At 42.1% G+C, this 20,188-nt stretch overlaps 2 protein-coding genes across 3 annotated transcripts; both read left to right on the top strand.

Annotated features, from left to right (window-relative positions):
* The first annotated feature begins 490 nt into the window (after positions 1 to 490).
* On the top strand, positions 491 to 7,394 carry LOC108937583 (acyl-CoA-binding domain-containing protein 5-like). 2 transcript variants are annotated; one of them, XM_029253720.1, is made up of 13 exons: positions 491 to 567; positions 866 to 1,049; positions 1,666 to 1,786; positions 2,264 to 2,336; positions 2,437 to 2,539; positions 2,733 to 2,906; positions 3,051 to 3,215; positions 4,191 to 4,285; positions 4,945 to 5,125; positions 5,668 to 5,873; positions 6,034 to 6,084; positions 6,328 to 6,437; positions 7,274 to 7,394. In XM_029253720.1, the coding sequence occupies exons 2-13, from the start codon at positions 974 to 976 to the stop codon at positions 7,284 to 7,286; spliced, it is 1,368 nt and encodes a 455-aa protein (XP_029109553.1). In that variant the 5' UTR covers positions 491 to 567; positions 866 to 973; the 3' UTR covers positions 7,287 to 7,394. The 2 variants fall into 2 exon arrangements, with proteins under 2 accessions (XP_029109553.1, XP_018613115.2); XM_018757599.2 differs by having other exon boundaries at positions 4,912 to 5,125.
* Positions 7,395 to 9,012: 1,618 nt separating this feature from the next.
* On the top strand, positions 9,013 to 18,805 carry LOC108937608 (ATP-dependent zinc metalloprotease YME1L1-like). Its single transcript, XM_018757627.2, has 19 exons — positions 9,013 to 9,138; positions 10,373 to 10,489; positions 10,640 to 10,826; positions 10,997 to 11,098; positions 11,180 to 11,289; positions 12,151 to 12,301; positions 12,710 to 12,793; positions 13,806 to 13,979; positions 14,158 to 14,310; positions 14,410 to 14,542; positions 14,651 to 14,713; positions 15,313 to 15,425; positions 15,540 to 15,695; positions 15,797 to 15,948; positions 16,767 to 16,893; positions 16,966 to 17,039; positions 17,141 to 17,227; positions 17,324 to 17,477; positions 17,863 to 18,805. The coding sequence occupies exons 1-18, from the start codon at positions 9,106 to 9,108 to the stop codon at positions 17,465 to 17,467; spliced, it is 2,160 nt and encodes a 719-aa protein (XP_018613143.1). The 5' UTR covers positions 9,013 to 9,105; the 3' UTR covers positions 17,468 to 17,477; positions 17,863 to 18,805.
* The last annotated feature ends 1,383 nt before the right edge of the window (positions 18,806 to 20,188 follow it).

Below are 20,188 nucleotides of genomic sequence, written 5' to 3'. Positions count from 1 at the left end.
GGCTCAGAGCCCACCGTCAGAACGTCTGCCGTTTCTTTTTTCAGCGCATACAGCGCGCTCGCAGGCGATTGGCCAAAACACCCCGTGAGAGCCATATGGGCCAATCACAAGCGAGCGCGTCCCTTCGTGCCGTGAGAACAGCGCAACCCTCACAATGAAAGGAGCGAAACACATGCTGGGTCGTGTAGTTTTATAAAGGGAATGAGCTGGGGGTACTGCTATAGCAATACGATGTAGAAAAAACGCAGTATAATAGGTGATTATTAAAAACGTAAAATATTTACATTGCAGACTCGAGTAGTACTTGATCGCTGTATATAAATATGAGAAGGAACTGTCTTTGAGCGTTAACAAAATCGAAAGTATATGTCCTCTACAGTTGTTGTTAAAAACTACAGCTCCCACATTTTTGCTGCGGTGCATTGTGGCTCTTGAAGTAAACATCCTTAAAAACGATTCAAGCCCCTGTACATAAACTACAGTTCCCTACGTTCTTTCTGGGGCACAGTCATATGGTGCGTGATTGCAATTTATCAGCGAGGTCTACTCCCCCTGCAGATTATAATGGTGAGGTTATGGCGATTTAAATCGATTCAACTCCATTTTGTATAAAACTTTGTCAGGTCACCATATTTAACTTTTCTGAGAATTTACGCTTTGCCTTTGTAAAATCATTTGCGTGCGTATGCGATATAATTTAAGAGATGCAGATCGATAATTAATTGTCGGATAGTTTTAATAATAATAGCAAAAAAGTTGGTTAAACTTTCTTTAGGGTTTTTTTTAAATTTGATTTATTTTACACTGTAGTCTATCTGCGTGTTTTAATATACGTGACCGCAGATCTTGTCTTTAATCCTACTAGGGCTGCTCACACTTCACCTGAGGCTGATGATCTGCGTGGACCATTTGCCACTTGGTCCATCTGCGTCACCTTCCACATGTTCTATGGTCCACCTCGTCCACCTGGTTGATGGCGGAGGGGAATTCGGTGCATGAGTGCAGGTTTGATGCTGCACTGAAAGTTTGGCGGAATTTACCTGATGATGGTAAAGACCATTCATTCTGATTCATTCTTTTATTCCCTCTAGTCCCAGTGGGCTCTAATTCATCTCAATAATGAGCTTTAAATAATATGTCAACCCGTGCATTTGTAAGTTTGATTCCCCTGTAAAAAGACCATGAGATTCCATAGCGGTCCTAATCTTCTTTTAAACACAGGAGAAAACTGGTGCATCTCCAAATGGCTTTAGGGTGGATATTAATGCTGATATGTGGAGTAATGATATCATGTTGCTTGATGTCTATACATTTTTGAGAACTGAGATTAGCATGCTGTTGGAAAACAGTTGGGAAGAAGCAGGCTATTTCTCTGAACATGGTAATTTATGTGTCTAGGGTGGCTTAAAGCAGGCAACACGCGAGGCTGACCTACATTCTGCACGGCTTAACGGTGTTCTTTGTAGTGGAGAACCTCCAGATGGCCTTCTGCCAGGAGATGTCATTAAAGAGTTCATTAAGTGCTACAGTACATTTCTGTCATACTTGCTGTCAATGGTTATAAACCAAGGAATAATCACAGCTCATCATCCATCTTGGCAGCCCGCTGATGAGCTGTATCATTTTTTGAGTATGTTTATATTTTTTTGTGTTCCGATTTTAAAGGTCCTGTTCAGCTGTCGGATGACTTGAAGTTGAGGTTCTATGGCTTCTTCAAGCAGGCAACAACAGGGCCCTGCAACATTCCCAAACCTGGCTTCTGGGTCTCTGAGCAGAACGCCAAGTGGTAAGGAGTCACGTTAAGCTCGACTTAGGTTCTCCTGTGTGGAGTTGGGACATGGCAATGGGGCAGCAAGGGCTGTTGTGTTCAGAGGTTCAGCTTCTACTGGAACTGTCAGAATTTGGATCCCAGATCCTTGATTAAGGTACTTACCCTGAACTGATATGGTAAAATTTACTCTGCTGTATAAATGGGTAAATGACTGTAAGTAGTTTAGTTTAATACTGTAGTCACTTTGGAGAAAAGTGTCAGAGAAATTAATAAATGTAAACATAAAAAAGCCTCTTGGACAACAGTACAAGACAAGCATATAAATAATAAGTGACAATAACCTGTTTGTTGCACTGATAATTCCTTTGAAAAGCCCCTGTAAGGAGTTAGTGAAATTTAAATTGGTTCCAAATTCAAGTATTAGTGGTGTGTGAAGAATCTTTGGTATTTGAAAAGGGATTCATGAGCCCAAACATCTCCCTTGGCTTCCAGGGAAGCGTGGAGTTCCCTTGGAGACATGTCGAAAGAGGAGGCGATGATGGCGTACGTTGAGGAGATGAAGACTGTATGTGCTTTGCACCGTGGGCACAAAGCTCCGAGAACCCATTTCAGATCGGTGCCGCCATTGTGTTTCTTTACATTGAAGGTCTTGGGCGTTCTTGCAGATTCTGGAAAGTCTTCCGATAACGGATGAGGTGGAGGAGCTGCTGGATGTTCTGGGACCATTCTACGAGGTCGAAGAAGAGGAGGCGATGCCAGATGATGAGAGTAAGGGGTTCATCGGTGGCTTGACATCACCGCAGCAGTCTTTTAATAATGAATATTCTGCGTGTTTAAGTTTTTAATGATAAAGATCTTGACAGTTTTAAGCTTTTCATGTTGACTGGCATGCAGCAAAATTTCCACTCTACCTGATGGAAATTAAGGTAAAATAAATAACAGCCTTGTTCTATATGATCAGGTTTCCCAAAGGCCACAAAGGGCAGTGATGGGATTTTGGGGGATGAGGAGAGGAACGGCAACGTGGCGAGCAGTGACACTGACTTTGAGTCTGACATAAGTGAGAGTGAAGAAGAGGAAGATGATGAGGAAGAAGGAGATGATGAACAGCAGGAGGAAAAGAAGGCGGAGGAAGGTCCAAAGCAAACTTAACATCTGAAATCTCCTTATCTTCTCCTGCAGCTGCAGAGAGGAAGAGAAGTAGTTCTATAAATGAAATTTACCTGCTTCTGCTCTACATCTGGGTTTTGTGTTGTATTTAATATGCTTCTCTCTAAAGGATATGTCTGTACAGCAGAGGACACCACGACTGGTCTCTCCTCAGACCACAGGGCTCCTTTCAGCGTGTCCTCGGCCTCTAGCCGTGCCCACAGCTCCCTGGACGGTGAAAATATGGAGGAGGAGCTGACTCGCATCGCTCCGGCTCAGGAGGACAACCTCTGCGGTACAAACAGCTTCTCATATGAGTTTTTCATTATGTATGAAGGGTTCAAGAATATTGGAGTAGCTGAATTGTTAATTGTGGTATCTTGGCAATCTGCAGTCACTAACAAGTGAAGTTCCTCATTCTCCTTGGAGCCGATGATTTTTACTTTCCCTATTCAGTGATCAAAATATGTTAGTTTTTAGGATACTCTTTACACTGGCTCTTCATGTTATGAACAGTTCATTTATGCACTTTCGAAGAAAACAAATTTTCCACTTGCATTTTCTTCACTTACCTATTGTCCTGAAAATTTGTCTGCAAGACAGCAAATGTGCCAAGTGTTTCCCCTCTGAGTTACAGGAGAAAGCACCCAAAAAATAGATTTGTGGGACCACCTTAATTTAAATCCATAATGTTTCTAGCTTGTGTCTGTTGTTCCTGATCAATAAAAAGATGGGAAGATTTACCTTGTTTAGCAGATGAACTGGTTAACAATTGGCATTTAATAGGAGCTTCAGATTATTTTTTTCATTTTACAGTAAATTAGTGTTCATGTAAATGTAGACCCGGTAACACAGGGCGTAAGGCCGGAGGGGGAGGGGACACACCCAGGACGGGACGCCAGTCCGTCGCAAGGCACCCCAAGCGGGACTCGAACCCCAGACCCACCGGACAGCAGGACCGTGTTACCGGGTAGGCTCCGGTTCCCCGTGACCCCGTATGGGACAAGCGGTTCTGAAAATATGTGTGTATGTGTGTAAATGTAGACAACACAATTTTGTAAATATTTTAAGTATTTACTGTATCTATATCTGAGATTTTTCTAGAACCTAACCAGCAAATAAATCGAGGGATCTCTGAACAGTACTGTTAAGCTTTTACTGTACTTCTCTTCAAAAATGGTGTTGGCTGGGAGGGAAGGTGTGGTAAGCTGGTTAACTCTTGCTGGTCACACACTCATCTGTGATTTCTCTCATGATTTTCATTGTCCAGTTCACTGTGAAGATGCCTCTGGTGCCTTCCACTTGACCAGCGACTCGGACAGCGAGGTGTACTGTGACTCCATAGAGCACTTTGGCACGGTGTTGGTAGGGGTCCAATCTCAGATGGTGTGTTAGAAACACCAGTGTGTTCAATCACAGGTCACAGCTGGTCAAACATCTCATTTTTCATTCCTAACCTCAGAGGTCACAACTCTTCCCCAGGCTTTTATGGACCATCAGGACCACATGACTGCTGTTGATTGAGAAAATGACTGTGATGGGTCTCAGAAAGTCGTTAATGTTAAATCATTCAGGTCTCTTAATCAGACACTTTGTTCCTACATTATAGAGCTGCCCAGTCCACTTTCTTGTTGTAGAAAACTAGAACCTTCAGCAGAACCCAACAACTGTACAGCACAAGTACTTCAGGTCTGGGTTTTCACCCCCTGCTCCACAAGAAACTGTGTTAATTGGAAGATGATAAAACAGTGTTTACAGCAGGTGTCATATTGGTTAGCGTTGCCTGGGTTAAAATCCCACCTCCTATTGTAGTACACTTGATCGAGGTATATACCCTAAATTGATACAGTAAAAATTATCCAGCTGTATGAATTGGTAAATCACTAAGTAGTTTAATATTTTTTCTTTGGAGAAAAGCATCAGCTAAATTAATAAATGTAAATAAATGTTAGTGTATTCAGATGAATTTATTAGTATCCTCTCTCCTCCAGGACTCAGTAGAGTTCTTTAACCAACCATTGCAGTTGACTGGGGAGACCCAGTGTCCACCGGAGTCCTCAGCAGAGCTCAGCAGGGTGGAGAAGATGGTCGTGGTGAAGGGTCTTCAAGAAGGAGACAGAGGCAATGGAGAGATGAGGAGGAATAGGTCACAGAGTGACAGGTTTTCAACTGGTGAAGAGGAGAGCATCCCAGCTAGGAGAAGGGGTACAGCTCAAAATGTTCTGTATTAATAGACAGCATGATTGGATGGAGTGGGGCATGATGATTGGTGCTCATAGTGAATTTACCATGAAAGGATACTATAAACTTTAGGACCCCTTCGATTCTGACTGGTTCTGATATTATATGTCGGCTACAGGCAGCGTAGTGGTTAAAGCATTGATCTTACACTTAAGGGACCCAGGTTGTAGTACCCTTGAGTAAGGTGCTTACCTTGAACTGATGCTGTAAAAATTACCCAGGTGTATATTAGTAAATTATAAGTAACAATGTACAGTTACAACAGGTACTAATCATTTGCAAGGTATTTTAATAGTTTACCCATTTCTAACAGGATAATTTTTAAAAAAACATTATTTAGAGAAAATGTGAAGCTACATGAATACATAATTTGTATTTCATATTGGTCATTTAAAAATGAAGTGGTATAAATGCTGTCTGTGGGTGACAGATGGCTTTTTTTCAAGTTGTAATTAGAACAGCCTTGTGTCTGCAAGAGACCTTTACCTCTCAGTCTTTTGTTCAAGGCTCCATGTTGTCTGGCTCGAGCTCACAATCTGAAGCCCAGTTGGGACTCCGGAGTCCAGGAAGAGATGGGGACCACAGAGGCAAAGAGGGAAGGGCTGTGGGTGGTGTGGACAAGCAGATAGCCACGGTACTCCTCCGACTGGAGGAGGACATGCAGCACATACTGCAGAAGCTGCATAATCTGGAGACCCTTTCTGAAGAGCAGGTTAGGAGGAGAAGTTGCGCACAGTTAGGGTTAGGGTTGTTTTGACCACATACGGTTCTTGGTCACCTTCCCAGCACAGCATTAAGAAATTTTCACTGTTGTAACAATCAAAGTTATATTAGAACCTGCTGAGATGCTGATGTTTCTTTCTCTACTTCAGGCTCGATCCATTGCTGCAGTACAGAATTACCCAACTTTTCCACGACACAAGGTACAGCATGAAAACTCAGTGATATCCCATTGTGTTTTTACATTATAATTATTGGATCCTTTAAATTGTACTTTTATAGCACTTTTTTTTACTGATATTTTGATATGCTTGCTGGAACCAGAACGTGTCCATCATAATACTGATGATGATGGAATTTAACTTGTTTATAGTCGCTTCCTGCGTATCTCAATATTTTATGAGTATGATGACCATGCCGTGTGCGATTGTGCTTTGGTTTTCCAGGACACCACGCGGTGGCCTTTCGACATCTCCCTGTGCACAGTGGTCTTTGCGGTGGCCTGGCCCTTCATAGTGCACTGGCTGTTGCAGATGTACCACCACCGACGGAGCAGGTGGGACAAATCCTCCCCAAAGTGGCGAAGAAGGAGGGAATATGCAGTATTGTTATATTTACATTTTTTTGACACTTTTCCCCCAAAGTGATTTACTGCAAAATGTGAAGATACTTACAGTGATTTACCCATTTATATAGCAGGGTAATACAGCAGGGTAATTTTTACTGTATATATTGTTAAAAATTTGTATTTATTACAATTAAATGAGTAAAATTGGTATCATGCCATGAATTCAAGGCTTTTGCCTTGTGCTGTGGTATGCTTGATGAATGTACTTGCTTTGAAATGGTACAGTAAAAATTTCCCAGCTGTATAAATGAGTGAATCATGTTAAAGTTTACTGCCTAACACTGTAAACTGGAAAAAGGCAATTAGTTAATATTCCCATCACATTGTGACCCAATGGGAATTTATTAGGCTGATTCCTAGACATTGTGAGTGGAAGATGGTGGTTGTAACCACTAGGCCACCTGCTGCTCCATATTTCACAGGCACCGTGGTCACCAGCTGAATTAGTGTCTGGTTCTCGATCGCTCTCATTTACACTGTATGACACAAAGTGACATCATACGCTTTGGAGGGAGTGTGATTCCACCCTCAACCTGTAGGTCTGGAGTCTCATATCTCTTAAGCTGTGTCATTGGTTGTGGGTTCAAATCCACTTCAGTCTGTGTGGAGTTGGCATGTTCTCCCCATGTTTATGTGGGTTTCCTCAAGGTGTTTTGCTTTCCTTCCACAGTCCAAAGTCATGTGTTTCAGCTGGATTGGTAACTCCAAATGACCTTTAGTGTGTGTATGTGTGTTTGTGTGAATTATTTCTATTTCTCTTACAGAAAACTGAGTTGAGAACAAGATGGCCTTTCTCTTAACGTCACCATACTGCGAGCTCCTTGTATCACTTCACTGCCTGCTTCCAAGATCATCTCTCCTGCATTAGAAATTATTTAAATTGATTTATTAATTTATGTACTGTAAATTATACCAACTATCCTCAAAGAATTCTGTATAAATTTTACAATATTTAAATTTTTGAACGATGGGCAAACCATTAAAGGAAATAATTTGTTTTGCATTTATAAACACAGAATGTGTTGGTCAGGTGTTAACTATTGAAATTATTGAATTTCAGCTTTTTGTGTTTCACTGAAAACCACAGAGCATTGGCAAGTTTAATTATTAAAAGAAAATTACATTTTGTCAGCTGTTTGTTTTGGCAAAGGAATATATTAATTTGAAGAGCTACTGGACATGTTGATGTTGGGGGGGGGGGGGGATGTTTATTTACAATTGTTGCTATGTCCTTATCCATAAAAATAAACAGAAGCAAAATAGAACTGGAATAGAACAAGTCTTGTGTAGTATTGTGTATATTGCAATTTTGTATAATTATAATATATAGTAAAATATATTTACAGTTTTGTAAAATTAAGTATTGTTTTGTGCAATATTGGCTGTATTAAATCATATAGTTTGAAATGGGGAAAAATTAATATGTAAAGGATAATTTTCCATTTTGCTGAAAAATGTTCCCAGCTGTACAGATAAGAGCTGAAGATTATTTGAGAATGTCCATGTATTATTTTAGGCAGTTGGACTCATTGTCTAGTTCAGCTTTTCTCTTTGTCACATCTACTGTAGTTTTAGAAAAGAGAAATAAAGGTTTTCTGAATATTTCTGGGTATTTTCTTGCATTTAAAAATGCCTACATTTTAAGACGTGTGCATGCAGGAAAAGTCAGTTTTTTGTGTTTAGAGAGGTGTGTAAAAAGGGTTAATACTGTTTATCCTGGTAAAGTGTGACTACAGGTTTAGTGACAGGCCTGTAGTAATGCTCACTTGGCGGTCCCGCACACGAAAAGTAAAGCATTGGAGGTTCTCTGTTCTGGCTTGGTTATGGTGGAATGACCTCCTCACCTCCCTCAGAACTGCTGAAACTTTGTCTACGTTGAAGAAGGGTCTCAAAAGTCACCTTTTCCGGTCTCACTTCGCCCATGATCTCTCAAGCTCATATATGGTGTAAACGTTCATGCGGCTGTAGGAAGGTGATCAGGATTCATCCTGAGTTTTTTTTGCACCAACTCGAGCGATGAACATCGGTGCATCAACTAAGGGGAAAGAAACTAACTTTACTTAATCACATGTGTACAACTATGTCTCTTTCTCCTAATGTACTCATTGAGTCATTGTATTTTCTCTGAGATGTACGTCGCTTTTTGGAGAAAAGCGTCTGCTAAATGAATAATAAATGTAATGTAATGCCCTGTTTGACGTCGGTAAAGTGTGACTGTGATCACCGGTGCAGTCAGGTGTGTAATTAGTGTGGTACTACCCTGTTTTACGCCGGTAAGTTGGTGCAGGCGCAGCGAGAGGTTTGGGGAGTGTGGTAATACCCTGTGTACACCGGTAGGAGTAAGGAGAAGGGTTAAAACTGTTTACCCTGGAAAAGCGTGAGTACAATTGAATTGCAGCAATAAGAGACGTATAGGGACTGTGGTAACGAATACCCTGTTTTACCCCGATAGTGGTACGTCTCGGTGAGAGCTGCGCTCGAGGCCGTGTCGTGTGGCGAAGCGCCAGAGACGAAGGACACAGTGTCACCGTGTGTGTGTGAAGGAGCAGAGCCTGAGGAGCAGGAGAAGCAGCAGCAGCAGCCGGAGGAGGACACCATGTTCTCCGTGTCCACTGTGGTGCAACCGCAGGTTGGGCTGCGTGCGTGGGACGTGGGACGCGCCGCCATGGCGGAGAAACGCTCGCGGTCAAGTGGGACGAGTGAAAGAACCGCTTTAAACACGTCAAAACGCCCATTTTATTCACGTCGAATGCGTTAGAGGACCGCGTAACACGTGTTATGCACGCCAAAAGACCCTAATACGTGTTAAGCAGGGTAAAGGACCACGGTAACCGTGTGTGCGCACGCACGGGGCTGTCGCTATTTCCGCTTCTCCTAGCGAAGTCAGTGTGTAAGAACGAGTCAAGGCTTAAGGCGCGAGGCGAGGTGTCCGTTACAGAAACGGCCGAAAGGCGCTAAAAAAGCGTCGCATCACACGGTTTTCTGACCCGTCATTTTATATCAGACACGCATCATCATGCCAGATGAAATGGCCCCATGGGCATTTGTTTGTCTGTTTTGTTTTGTTTGTCCCCCGTCAGCGACGTTGTTCGGGTCGGTTTCTAGTTTTTACTCGGTTTGTTTTCCTTTCGTTTCTTTCCGTTGCCACGAAGCCGCTGTGGACCGTATCGGTTCTGTCAGGCTTCTTCACCGGATTGTAAAGCCCGGGCTCCGGTCAGCCGTACGGTACCCAAACCACTTCTAGTTATAGTAATAGTTAGTACTGCTGTGTTTCTTAAACTCAGTCCGCCTGGCCGCTGCTTCAACAGGAGAGAGAGGCCTGCAGGCCTGGAGAGACACAACACAAAAATAATGTGTGATATTGAAAATCAGATTAAATAATTAACACAACATTAACGTTGCCATATACAGCTACACGCACTATAACACCCATAACTAGTCCACCCAGTAAATAAAGCTAAAGCAACAAATAATTACTGTTGTGTACAAAATAATAAACACTATAGAGCAGAAAAAAAGTAGCTTTTTCTGCCTTTGTTGTAGCATTTGGAATACTGTTTTACGTGAAACAACCATACTAATACAAAATGCTGTGTTGTATACAAAACATATTGCGATACCGTAAAGTGACAGTAGTGTTAAATGAAATGGTGTTAAACAGTGTAAAAATGGTTTGTACCCTTCCATAGTGGGGAAAATATGGGGAAGGTTCAGTTGATACTGCTATGAGCACACTGTGAAGGGGTGTTGATGTTAACAGGGTTCTTGACAGTAAGAAACCAAACCTGAACCTTTTAACTTCTAAAATACTTTGTTAATGACAATGTATTTCTGTGTGGTAATTTACTCTTCTTCTCTCCCAGGTTACTGTTCCACTGAGCCACCTCATCAATGCCTTCCACTCCCTGAAGAGTCCCAAGGGGACCTCCAGCAGACAGCAGAAGGAGCCTGTTCTGGAGAGTGACCTTCCAAGCTGTGAGGTGAGACATGCGGCCTGGTGGGCTTCAGCAGTAGCTTCCAGGCTCTGGAGGTGTGGTGACAACCTGTGACCATCAGTGCTGAGATGTACATTGCTTTGGACAAAAGCATTTGCTAAATGAATAAATGTAAATGTCTGTATGTGTCTACAGCCCACTCTGAACCTCAAAGACCTGGGCCTAGCAGACCTCAAGGAGGATAGATTGCATGACCTTGTGGACCAGCTACTGCCCGGTTTGGTCCTGTCCAGAGAGTCCTCTGGCCCTTCTCCATCCCCCCGGAACACTGGCTGGAGGATCTCCCATATCTCCACAGACTCCTTTTTTCACAACAAGCATGGTAAGAGGAGGCACAGCCCAGTTCTTTCTCCTCCTCGGTCAGAGGATATGATGGGATGGACTAAGATGGAAGTTTTGAAAGATGGCATCTGTTACAGATGCTTTGCAGATTCCTGTTCTTTCCTACAATGATGGATGCCTTTTTTTTTTTTTTTTTTAAAAAAAAAACAGGGTTCTCTGGTGCACCAGGGGGTGTTTTGGCCTCTCTTGGTCTCTGCAGACAAAGTCCCACACCTCTCCAGATGGTGTCTACAGGATTTCACCACTGGCCGGGTAAGGCCAGGAAACATGAAGTCTGCAACACTAACTGAGCAACAGCATGACTTGTTAAATGGACGTCTGTGTTGTCTTTAGTTTGCATCCAAAGTCGAGGGTTTAAGACATTGAAGTCTAAAACCAAGCGCCTGCAGTCTGGCTACGAACGTGCTGCGGACACAGAGAGCTTCACTCCATCCTTCATGAAGGTTGGTCACAATCATCCAACAGCCATACATGTTGTTTGTTAATGCTGAAAAATTAATTCATGGGCTTATGTTCATCTGCAGTTCTATCAAATGGAGAAGGATGTGTGCTTAACTGACCCGGAAGAGACACTTACCTGGCAGAGAATGCAGCATTTGTGCTGTTTCTCCTGTTAACATAGTCAAATCTGTTTCTGTGATTGACACTTAGCTACTGGCTTATTGTATTGAGGATGGTCGGGTTGTGAATTTTCGAAGGTAAACATTTTCTGGTTTAATTTTAATAGCATTTTCTTGCCTTAATGTTTTTTTCTGAAATGTCTGTCTCTAGCCAAGTGAATGTCATGTGTGTTTATCTTCCAAGATGTTGGTCAGTCCTGAGATGAGGAATGTGCCAAATGTTTTTGAATGAATCGGTCAGCAGTCTGCATTGAATAGGAGTTTGCAGAGACACTGTATTTTCTGTTGTTTAGCTTTAATTGTAGTCTAGCTTTGAGTTAAATTTTTTTTGAAATGTATAGTATTACGAATTGTTTATTATGGCTATTGCTAAGATTTTAATATAACCTAACCTGGAAGTAACTTGTGTGATGTGAGTAATAGACTTCAAGTCTCAGTTGTGTTTTGTTAAAAAGTTGAGCTGTCGGTGTATACACTGATGTCTAAAAGGAGTGTGCATGCAGGATGCAATTTAGACAAATTATTACAACTTTTTTTTTTTTTTGCAAAGTTTAGAAACAATAAAATTTGTCCTGAGATGACCACTTAGCACCTGTATGTTGCTCTGTGATTGTCATGGCAGAGTAATGAGATTTTGTCTAACTGGATCCATGTTGCCCTGCTTTATGATGTCCTATCTCCCAGGGTATCCTCATGAGGGACAAAGGGCTGGATGTGGACAGTCTGGACAAGCTGCTGAAGAGCAAGAACGTCCCTGAAGCCCACCATGATGCCTTCAAGACAGGGTTTGCAGAGGGATTCCTGAAGGCTCAGGCACTCACCCAGCGAACACAAGGCAAGAGTCCACAATGACCTTTGGAAGGGGGATACTATACTGGCACACCTCGAGAACAAATATGACTGATCTCTTATTTTTATACCCATATGTTGATTTATGATCAAAGGCCCAAATTCAGTAAAATGTTGACTGGGCCATTCATTCATTACTTGCTGTATAATTCTATGTTATTAACACATTTGTGCAGTGATACTTAAAAGAAGTGCTGCATTAAAAATAAAATGCTTATCCTAGATCTTGGCAGTATCACATTGTAATAAAAGAATTACTGTGTTGTAGCCGGATGATTTATATATTGCGAACGTTGTGTTTGAGAGGCAAAAACGGCTGCCATTTTGATAAGACTGACCTGTGAGGATTTTTCTTGGATTTTCCGTCACTTTTTCATTTGTATGCATTGATAAGACTCATTGAGACGGACACGGCTCATTTTGTTGGTCCTGCTTCTGCTGGGAATATACGGCCTGTCCAGAACACCCTTTTTATCAGGTAAAGGCAACTGATCTGACTCCCCTCCCTCTCTGTCCACTGCTGGTTCTGCTTCTCACCTCATCAAATATGTGGATAAGTCCTGTTGGCATTCACATGCAGCCTGAATTAAAAGACAGGCTAGGATGTAATGATTGACAATATTGCAGTAATGTCTGCGTCAGGGTGTGCTGCCCTGCAAATATTCCACTTTTTTTGGGGGGGGGGGACCTTTCCATATTGATTTGGATCATGCTGTTTGGGTCCAGATTACATGATTATGTAAAAAATTGTTAGATTCTGTCTGTTCACAAATGACATTGGCAGGTCAGTTAGAAATCCCTTCTCCAACAAAATATTTGCTAATACTGTAATTAAAAAATTAGTACCTTGGCTCCTTGCAAATGACTGTTTTAAATTTTTTTTCCCCAGTTCATTTTAAATTACGTTTTCTTTAGCTTTCTAATTTGTCTGTAGGCTGTTACTTTGAGTTGATAAATGGCAGCAAAGAACCCAGAATGAATAGGACTGTAGAACTATCATAATTATACTTACTCCTACAGTCTATACTATCACAGTCTTTGGTATTCATGAGTGTTGATCAATAACAAGATAAGAATGTGTATGAGGTGAATTTATCAACAGTTGGCTTTGAATACGAGTATTTTAAATTAGTTTAATACAAGTAATACAGCAAACAACAATTAATAGAACTAAGTTAATAAAATGTTATTGTTAATAGCTATCAAACTGTTACAGAATATAAACCAAAAACAGAGGGACTTACTAATGGAATTAACATTTTTACAGATCATGACTTATTGATGTGATCTTTTGAGTTACAAACAAAATGAGTTACAAATGCTTTATTCTAATTGCAACATCAGTCAGTGTGTCTTATCCATTTATATTTAAAAAGTTTCAGTATATAATATGAGCTGCTGTTATGTTTTATGTAAGTGGTCAATTGCATCTGTTCTCAATGTGCGTGGTGCTGTAGGAGTGTGAACTTTGACCTTGCTGTTCCTGACAGTGCGATTCCGAACCACATCAGGCCTGGATGCTGGCGTGGACCCGGTCCACTTGAAGAACGTCACATTCGAGCATGTAAAGGGCGTGGAGGAGGCCAAACAGGAGCTGCAGGAAGTAGTGGAGTTCCTCAGGAACCCGCAGAAGTTCACGGTGCTGGGCGGAAAGCTGCCTAAAGGCAAGAAGGGTGGCACAGTGGCATAGCGAGTAGCGCTGCTGTCTCACAGCGCCTGGGTGGTGCGAGAGGATGTGGGTTTGATTTCCCGCTCAGTCTATGTGAAATTTGCATGTTCTCCCCGTGTCTGAGTGGGTTTAATTGCAGGAAGATTTTAACTACTGTCATGTGTTCCTCACAGGTATACTGCTTGTGGGCCCCCCAGGCACAGGGAAGACCCTGCTGGCACGGGCTGTTGCTGGGGAAGCGGATGTGCCGTTCTACTATGCCTCGGGGTCGGAGTTCGACGAGATGTTTGTGGGTGTCGGAGCTAGCCGCATCAGAAACCTTTTTAGTGAGTTTCTGGACAATTCTTAAGAATCTTCTGTTCTCAGTATCATCCTTCTCTGTTCATTGATGAACTGCCTTCCATCCTTTTGCTCCAATTTCTCAGGGGAAGCAAAAGCCAACTCTCCTTGTGTGATTTTTATTGACGAGCTGGACAGCGTGGGCGGCAAGAGGATAGAGTCCCCCATGCACCCCTACTCCAGACAAACCATAAACCAGCTGCTGGCAGAGATGGATGGGTAAGGACTTCTACCAAGGATCCCCCTGTGGTGACTCGTGTGATCTGTTGTAATCTTTTTATGCTTTAAATTTGTCTGAATATAATGTATATATGTTCAAATTTCCAGGTTTAAACCAAATGAGGGAGTCATTGTCATTGGAGCCACTAATTTTCCAGAAGCCCTGGATAAGTACGGTCATTTTTATATGTATCCTTGACTGGCGTGTTTATGCAACTGTAGTGTGTGTGTGTGTGTGTGTGTGTATATATAAAAATATTTGTGGCTCAGATGTGCTGTGAATATTTAAATACTTTAAAAAAAAAAAAAAAAAAAAACCTCAATCAATAAATGCTTAATGAAACAGACCTCAGTTTATAGGTTAGGTTCTGTAAAATATCTGGTGTAACTAAAAAAAATACTCGACTTAATTTTTTTTTTTTTAGCTTTCATCTACATTAAAATTGACAAAGAAAAATGTGAGTTGTAAACACTGTGAAAGCGAGTCAAGGTGACAGATGCTTTTCTCCACAGCAACACCTGTTCAGGGGTTCCTTACTGCCGTCTGTCAGTTCAGCACGTAAATACAGGTTCTATTCACTGTCCTAGATGGGTATTTTAGGTGTTCCAGAAGAAAAAAGCTATGTATAAAATAATTGAAAATGAGTAATAAATTAAATGAATAAACGCTTCCATCCTTGAATATTCATAGTTGGACGTGCTTGACAGTTTTCTGTGACTTGTTGACCTTCACAGCTGCTGTTTAAGGTCGCGGTAACTTTTGTTCTTAGTGCTCTGATCCGACCAGGAAGGTTCGACATGCAAGTCACGGTGCCCAAACCAGATGTGAAGGGGCGCACAGAGATCCTGAAGTGGTACCTCCGGAAAATTAAAGTAGATTCTGGTGAATTCCATTTTTAAAGTTTACTCTTGGAGAAAGTGGTTTGCATACAGGCAGTGTGATCAGGTGTGTTGTTCTCGAGTTAACCAGCTGTCATGGTACTTCCTCTGTGTGCAGCCATCGAGGCAGAAGTCATTGCCAGGGGAACGGTGGGCTTCTCAGGAGCCGACCTAGAGAACCTGGTGAATCAGGCTGCTTTGAAGGCTGCAGTTGATGGCAAGGACATGGTCACCATGAAGGAGCTGGAGTTTGCCAAGGACAAGATCCTCATGGGTGAGAATTGCTCAGAAGCAGCTGGTGTTAGAGGCATAACTGAACATCTGCACATGTTCATTTAGCAGAGCTCACTACAAACACTACTCTGCCCTCTATAGGCCCCGAACGCAGGAGTGCAGAAATTGACCAGAAGAACAAAACTATCACAGCATACCACGAGTCTGGGCATGCCATCGTGGCATTTTACACCAGAGATGCCATGCCCATCAACAAGGCTACCATCATGCCGAGGGGACCCACCTTGGGCCATGTGAGGGAGCTGCATGTTGACACACATCCTCACACCACCACATTCTGAGCTGTGTTGTTGGGCCTTCAAGCACAAACCTGCATAGTGCAAAAATGACACACAAGATGGATAGTGATTTCTTTTACTGAGGCAGATTTGTTACTGTGCATGGAAATTATGGAACAAAATCCCACTGTATATGGGAGACAGATTCTGAAGTTACTTAGAACTATTTACCCATTTATACAGCTGGGTAATTTTACTGGAGCAATTTTAGGGTAAGTATCTTGCTCAAGGGCACTACAGCCAGTGGTGAGGATCAAACCTCCAACCTTTGGGTTCAAAAGTGCTGTGGTTAGACCTACTGCCATCAGCTGTCCCCATTTATAATTTTTTTTCCTTTACACACACACACACACACACACACTTTCAGAACCGCTTGTCCCATACGGGGTCATGGGGAACTGGAGCCTACCCAGCAACACAGGGCGTGAGGGGGAGGGGACACACCCAGGACGGGACGCCAGTCTGTCGCAAGGCACCCCAAGCAGGACTCAAACCCTAGACCCACTGGAGAGCAGGACCCGGTCCAACCCACTGTGCCACCGCACCCCTCCCCTTTTTACATTCTTTTTTTAATTTTTCTTATCTCAATATTTACTGTTTGTTTTTTTTATTATGATTCATTTGGTCCTTTTGTAAAGCACTTTTGAGCTGTACAGTTTACATGAAATGTGCTAAATAAATTTATTTTTATGAGATGTCAATGCTGGCACCAGTAGATCAGTCTCTGGCAAGTGAAGTCCTCACCTGTTGACCCACAAGTGTCCCTGTCCCAGGTGTCCATGCTCCCCGAGAATGACCGCTGGAGCGAGACGCGCTCTCAGCTTCTGGCACAGATGGACGTCAGCATGGGTGGCAGGGTTGCCGAGGAGCTCGTTTTCGGGAGCGAGAACATCACCACTGGTCAGTCCACTGTGTTGGGTTGAAGGAGTGAGTGGAGTCCTTTTGTCTGAAACCGATGTATGGTTTTTGTAGGTGCTTCAAGCGATTTTGATGATGCTACAAAAATAGCAAGAATGATGGTGACTCGGTTTGGAATGAGTGATAAGGTAAGTCTTCGGCTTTTTTTCCCTTTTTTAAACTTTTTCTTCTTGATTTTAATCCATAAATGCGAATGCCTCACTATTTGTGTCTGTGTGTTTTCTTTTAGCTGGGTGTTATGACATACAGTGACGTGTCAAAGCAGAGTCCAGAGACGCAGGCGGCTGTCGAACAGGAAGTGAGAACGCTGCTCAAAGTAAGTGTAAGACATAAATCCCGGAAAAGGGCGTGAAGATCTTGGTCTGTTTTGGTGCATCCTGAGTGTTCGTGCTTCTTCGGCTTTTCTCTGAAGGAGTCCTATGAGCGCGCTAAACACATCCTCAAGACACACAGCAAGGAGCACAAAAACCTGGCAGAGGCTCTGCTGATGTACGAGACACTGGATGCCAAAGAGATCCAGATGGTCCTGGAGGGGAAGACACTGGACACCAGATGATGCACTGAAAGTAAGAACTGGGCACCCCTGAGAGGAGAAACTGCAAACATATAGACTTGTGCTTGTGTCCCATTTCCTTCACCTGCTAGTAGCATAATCTCCTCTTCAAAGTCAGTCATCATCTCAAAGTCAGATTACTTTCATCTGAAGTCATCCTTCACTGTTCCCTTCATGACCTGTAAGTTTAGTTTCCTTTAGCTTCTTTGCATGAAACCATCGGCAGCATATATATATTTATATTTATATTTATATTTATGTGGCCTCGGCCACCAGGGGGTGCTGGAAAAAAATAACTCTTGGGTGTAAAAAAAAAAAAAAAAAATGACACTGCAGAGAATTTACGCTAATGCACCCCCCCCCCCCCCCCCCCCCTTTTTTTTTTTTTTTGAATGCAGGTGTCTCCTGTTTGACCAAAGTGGAAATCAGCTTGCCATGTGGTTTTCAGGGGTGTGTCCTGAGGTGACCCTTCAGGACCGGAATACTTGCCTGTACAGAAAATACAGCCGCTTTAAACTTAAGTACAGCTGTGACTACATATAGCACTTTATGTGGGAGGGAAAATTTTATGTATTTATATTTTTTCATTTTCAGAGGAAGAAAAACACTTGTGCTGAAGATGCTTGGCTGCTTAGGGAAGCCATTACCTTTTTCTTTCTGTAGACCTGGGAATTTTTCAGGTCTGTTGACTTGTAACTGTGTAAAAGATTTGTTGATTGCTTCAAAAAAAAGACTGATATTTGTATATTGCAAGAAGCCATATCTGTGGGTTTAGGATGGCAGTTATCACCATGGCAACAGTCCTTTCTTCAACATTCACCCTCTGTGTAGTCATAGATGGTTGTACATCATTCTTAATATTCATTCAAATTGATTCATTAGGCCAAAGGTCTCAGCATAGTTATAAGAATGATGCTTACAGATTTTTTTTTTTTTTTTAAGCATACCATAGTCTTCCATTCAATATTTTTTGCAGTATTCAGAAGTTTTGGTTAGGTGTAACAGTGGTAAAAGCTGTTGCAACCACTTGGCTGTCCTCATTGAAGCGTGCAGTTGCTTATGGAGTTTCTCATCAGGTGCATTACACAGGACCATACAGTTTTAGTGTGAACCTCTTCATATTTATAAAGTGTTCTGGCTTTATTATGTAGCTACAGGTTTCACAGCTGTATTTTTTTTGTGCTCAGGTTTGGTGTATATACATATAGGACACAATAGCAGAACTGTAAATAAGTTGAAAGCGCATCGGGTTGCTTATGCACTGTATAGTGTGTGTAATTTACTTCATTGTCCGAAATGAAGAACAAGCAGGCAGACATTCAAGATTAAATAGTCTTTAATGTTTTCATGGGTGTGGATTCTGTCTCTTATATGCAGCTTCTGACTGACGAAATCTAAAATAAATGAGGTTGAGCTAACTGAAATACTAAAATCTGAATTCAATAGATGGGAATTTTTATTGCAAGACTTAAAAGCAGCCTTCTCTAAGCAACCAATTGTGGCACTGTTTCAGTATAGATAGAGCATTCAGACAGGATTAAGAGGTTTGCTTACTGTTGGTCTAGGCATTAGAATAGGAAAGGCCCACAGTGTGAGTGATTCTGGATGTGGATGTACAACTGTTGCTTCACATAGGGTGGTTCTGCCATCTCGAAAAGATACTTGCGACTTTTTTTGTACTGCAGTGTCTACAGTTTACAGAGAATGGTGCTCTAATCATCCACTTGGAGGCACTTGTGATGCCAAGAACATGCTGCTAATGGGATAGGTCAGAGGAGAATGGCCAGATTCTATATATATATTTATTGAGCCTCAGCAGAAATTCAGTTGCATCCAGCAGCCCATACAGATGTTACACAAACATGTAGAACAAAGATTCACAACAAATGCAGAAATAATACAAATGGGTGCAAAATAAGTATAAACTGGCAGGTACTGTATGCCATTAACTAGAGTTAATGCCTGAAAAAAACTGTCCTGACTTGGACAATTAAAGTGATCAGGCCCTGTAAAAACAATAGCGCAGTCCAACGGTGTGTAGAAAGACATCTATTGAAGCAAAGCTCATTGAATCTTGAAGCGGATGGGCTACGGCAGCAAAAGACCATTCTGGGTGCATATATGAGCTCAGAACAAGAAGATGAGGTTCCCTTGGGTATGCAGTCACCAAAAGTGGATGCCTTACAATGTTAGGTTTTTGCACTAAGCTGCTTACAACTGGAGCACCTGAAAGACATCCATGAAACACAGGGAGAACATGCAAACTAAATAGGCTGAGCTGAATTCGAACCCTCATCTGAACCCAGAGCTCAGGAGCTCTGAGAGATAGATGAATAACATTTTTACTAAGGAGTCTGAAAAGACTTCTCAGTAGCCATGGCACAAATACTGTGGAACATTGTAGAGGTGAACATGCCCCATATGCATGCGGGTGCTTAACTTTGTCCCAGAAAAGTATGAGATCAACAAAAGATATATTGTCCTTTATGCCGTCATTACCAGGCTTGAACTGATGTGCTGGGGGTGATGGGGAGGAGCACAGTGATTCCCTGGAAAACTTTGCAAAGTCTGAAACCTGACACTAAAGTGCACTTTGAGATCCACCCATGGTTTTCAGAACAAGGGAGATGAAAACCGCTAATTACCTTGAGAAGGAGGGGAAACCACCCTTACGTTTTAGATCCATGGATGTTCTCAAAATCTAAGTTTATGAGCAGGAAAGGT

Source organism: Scleropages formosus, chromosome 7 (genome assembly GCF_900964775.1).
Source record: "Scleropages formosus chromosome 7, fSclFor1.1, whole genome shotgun sequence".
Classification (NCBI taxonomy): Eukaryota; Metazoa; Chordata; class Actinopteri; order Osteoglossiformes; family Osteoglossidae; genus Scleropages; species Scleropages formosus.
The sequence above is the reverse complement of the archived record's forward strand: the minus strand, read 5'-3'. Positions and strand labels throughout refer to the sequence as shown.

Coding starts and splice junctions, on each gene's coding strand:
- LOC108937608 (XM_018757627.2), top strand. CDS start 9,106: ATGTTCTCCGTGTCCACTGTGGTGCAACCGCAG. Junction 12,302..12,709: donor ACTCACCCAGCGAACACAAG/GCAAGAGTCCAC, acceptor TGCATTGATAAG/ACTCATTGAGACGGACACGG. Junction 13,980..14,157: donor GGGCGGAAAGCTGCCTAAAG/GCAAGAAGGGTG, acceptor TGTTCCTCACAG/GTATACTGCTTGTGGGCCCC.
- LOC108937583 (XM_018757599.2), top strand. CDS start 974: ATGGCGGAGGGGAATTCGGTGCATGAGTGCAGGTTTGATGCTGCACTG. Junction 1,787..2,263: donor TCTGAGCAGAACGCCAAGTG/GTAAGGAGTCAC, acceptor CTTGGCTTCCAG/GGAAGCGTGGAGTTCCCTTG. Junction 3,216..4,190: donor TCAGGAGGACAACCTCTGCG/GTACAAACAGCT, acceptor TTCATTGTCCAG/TTCACTGTGAAGATGCCTCT.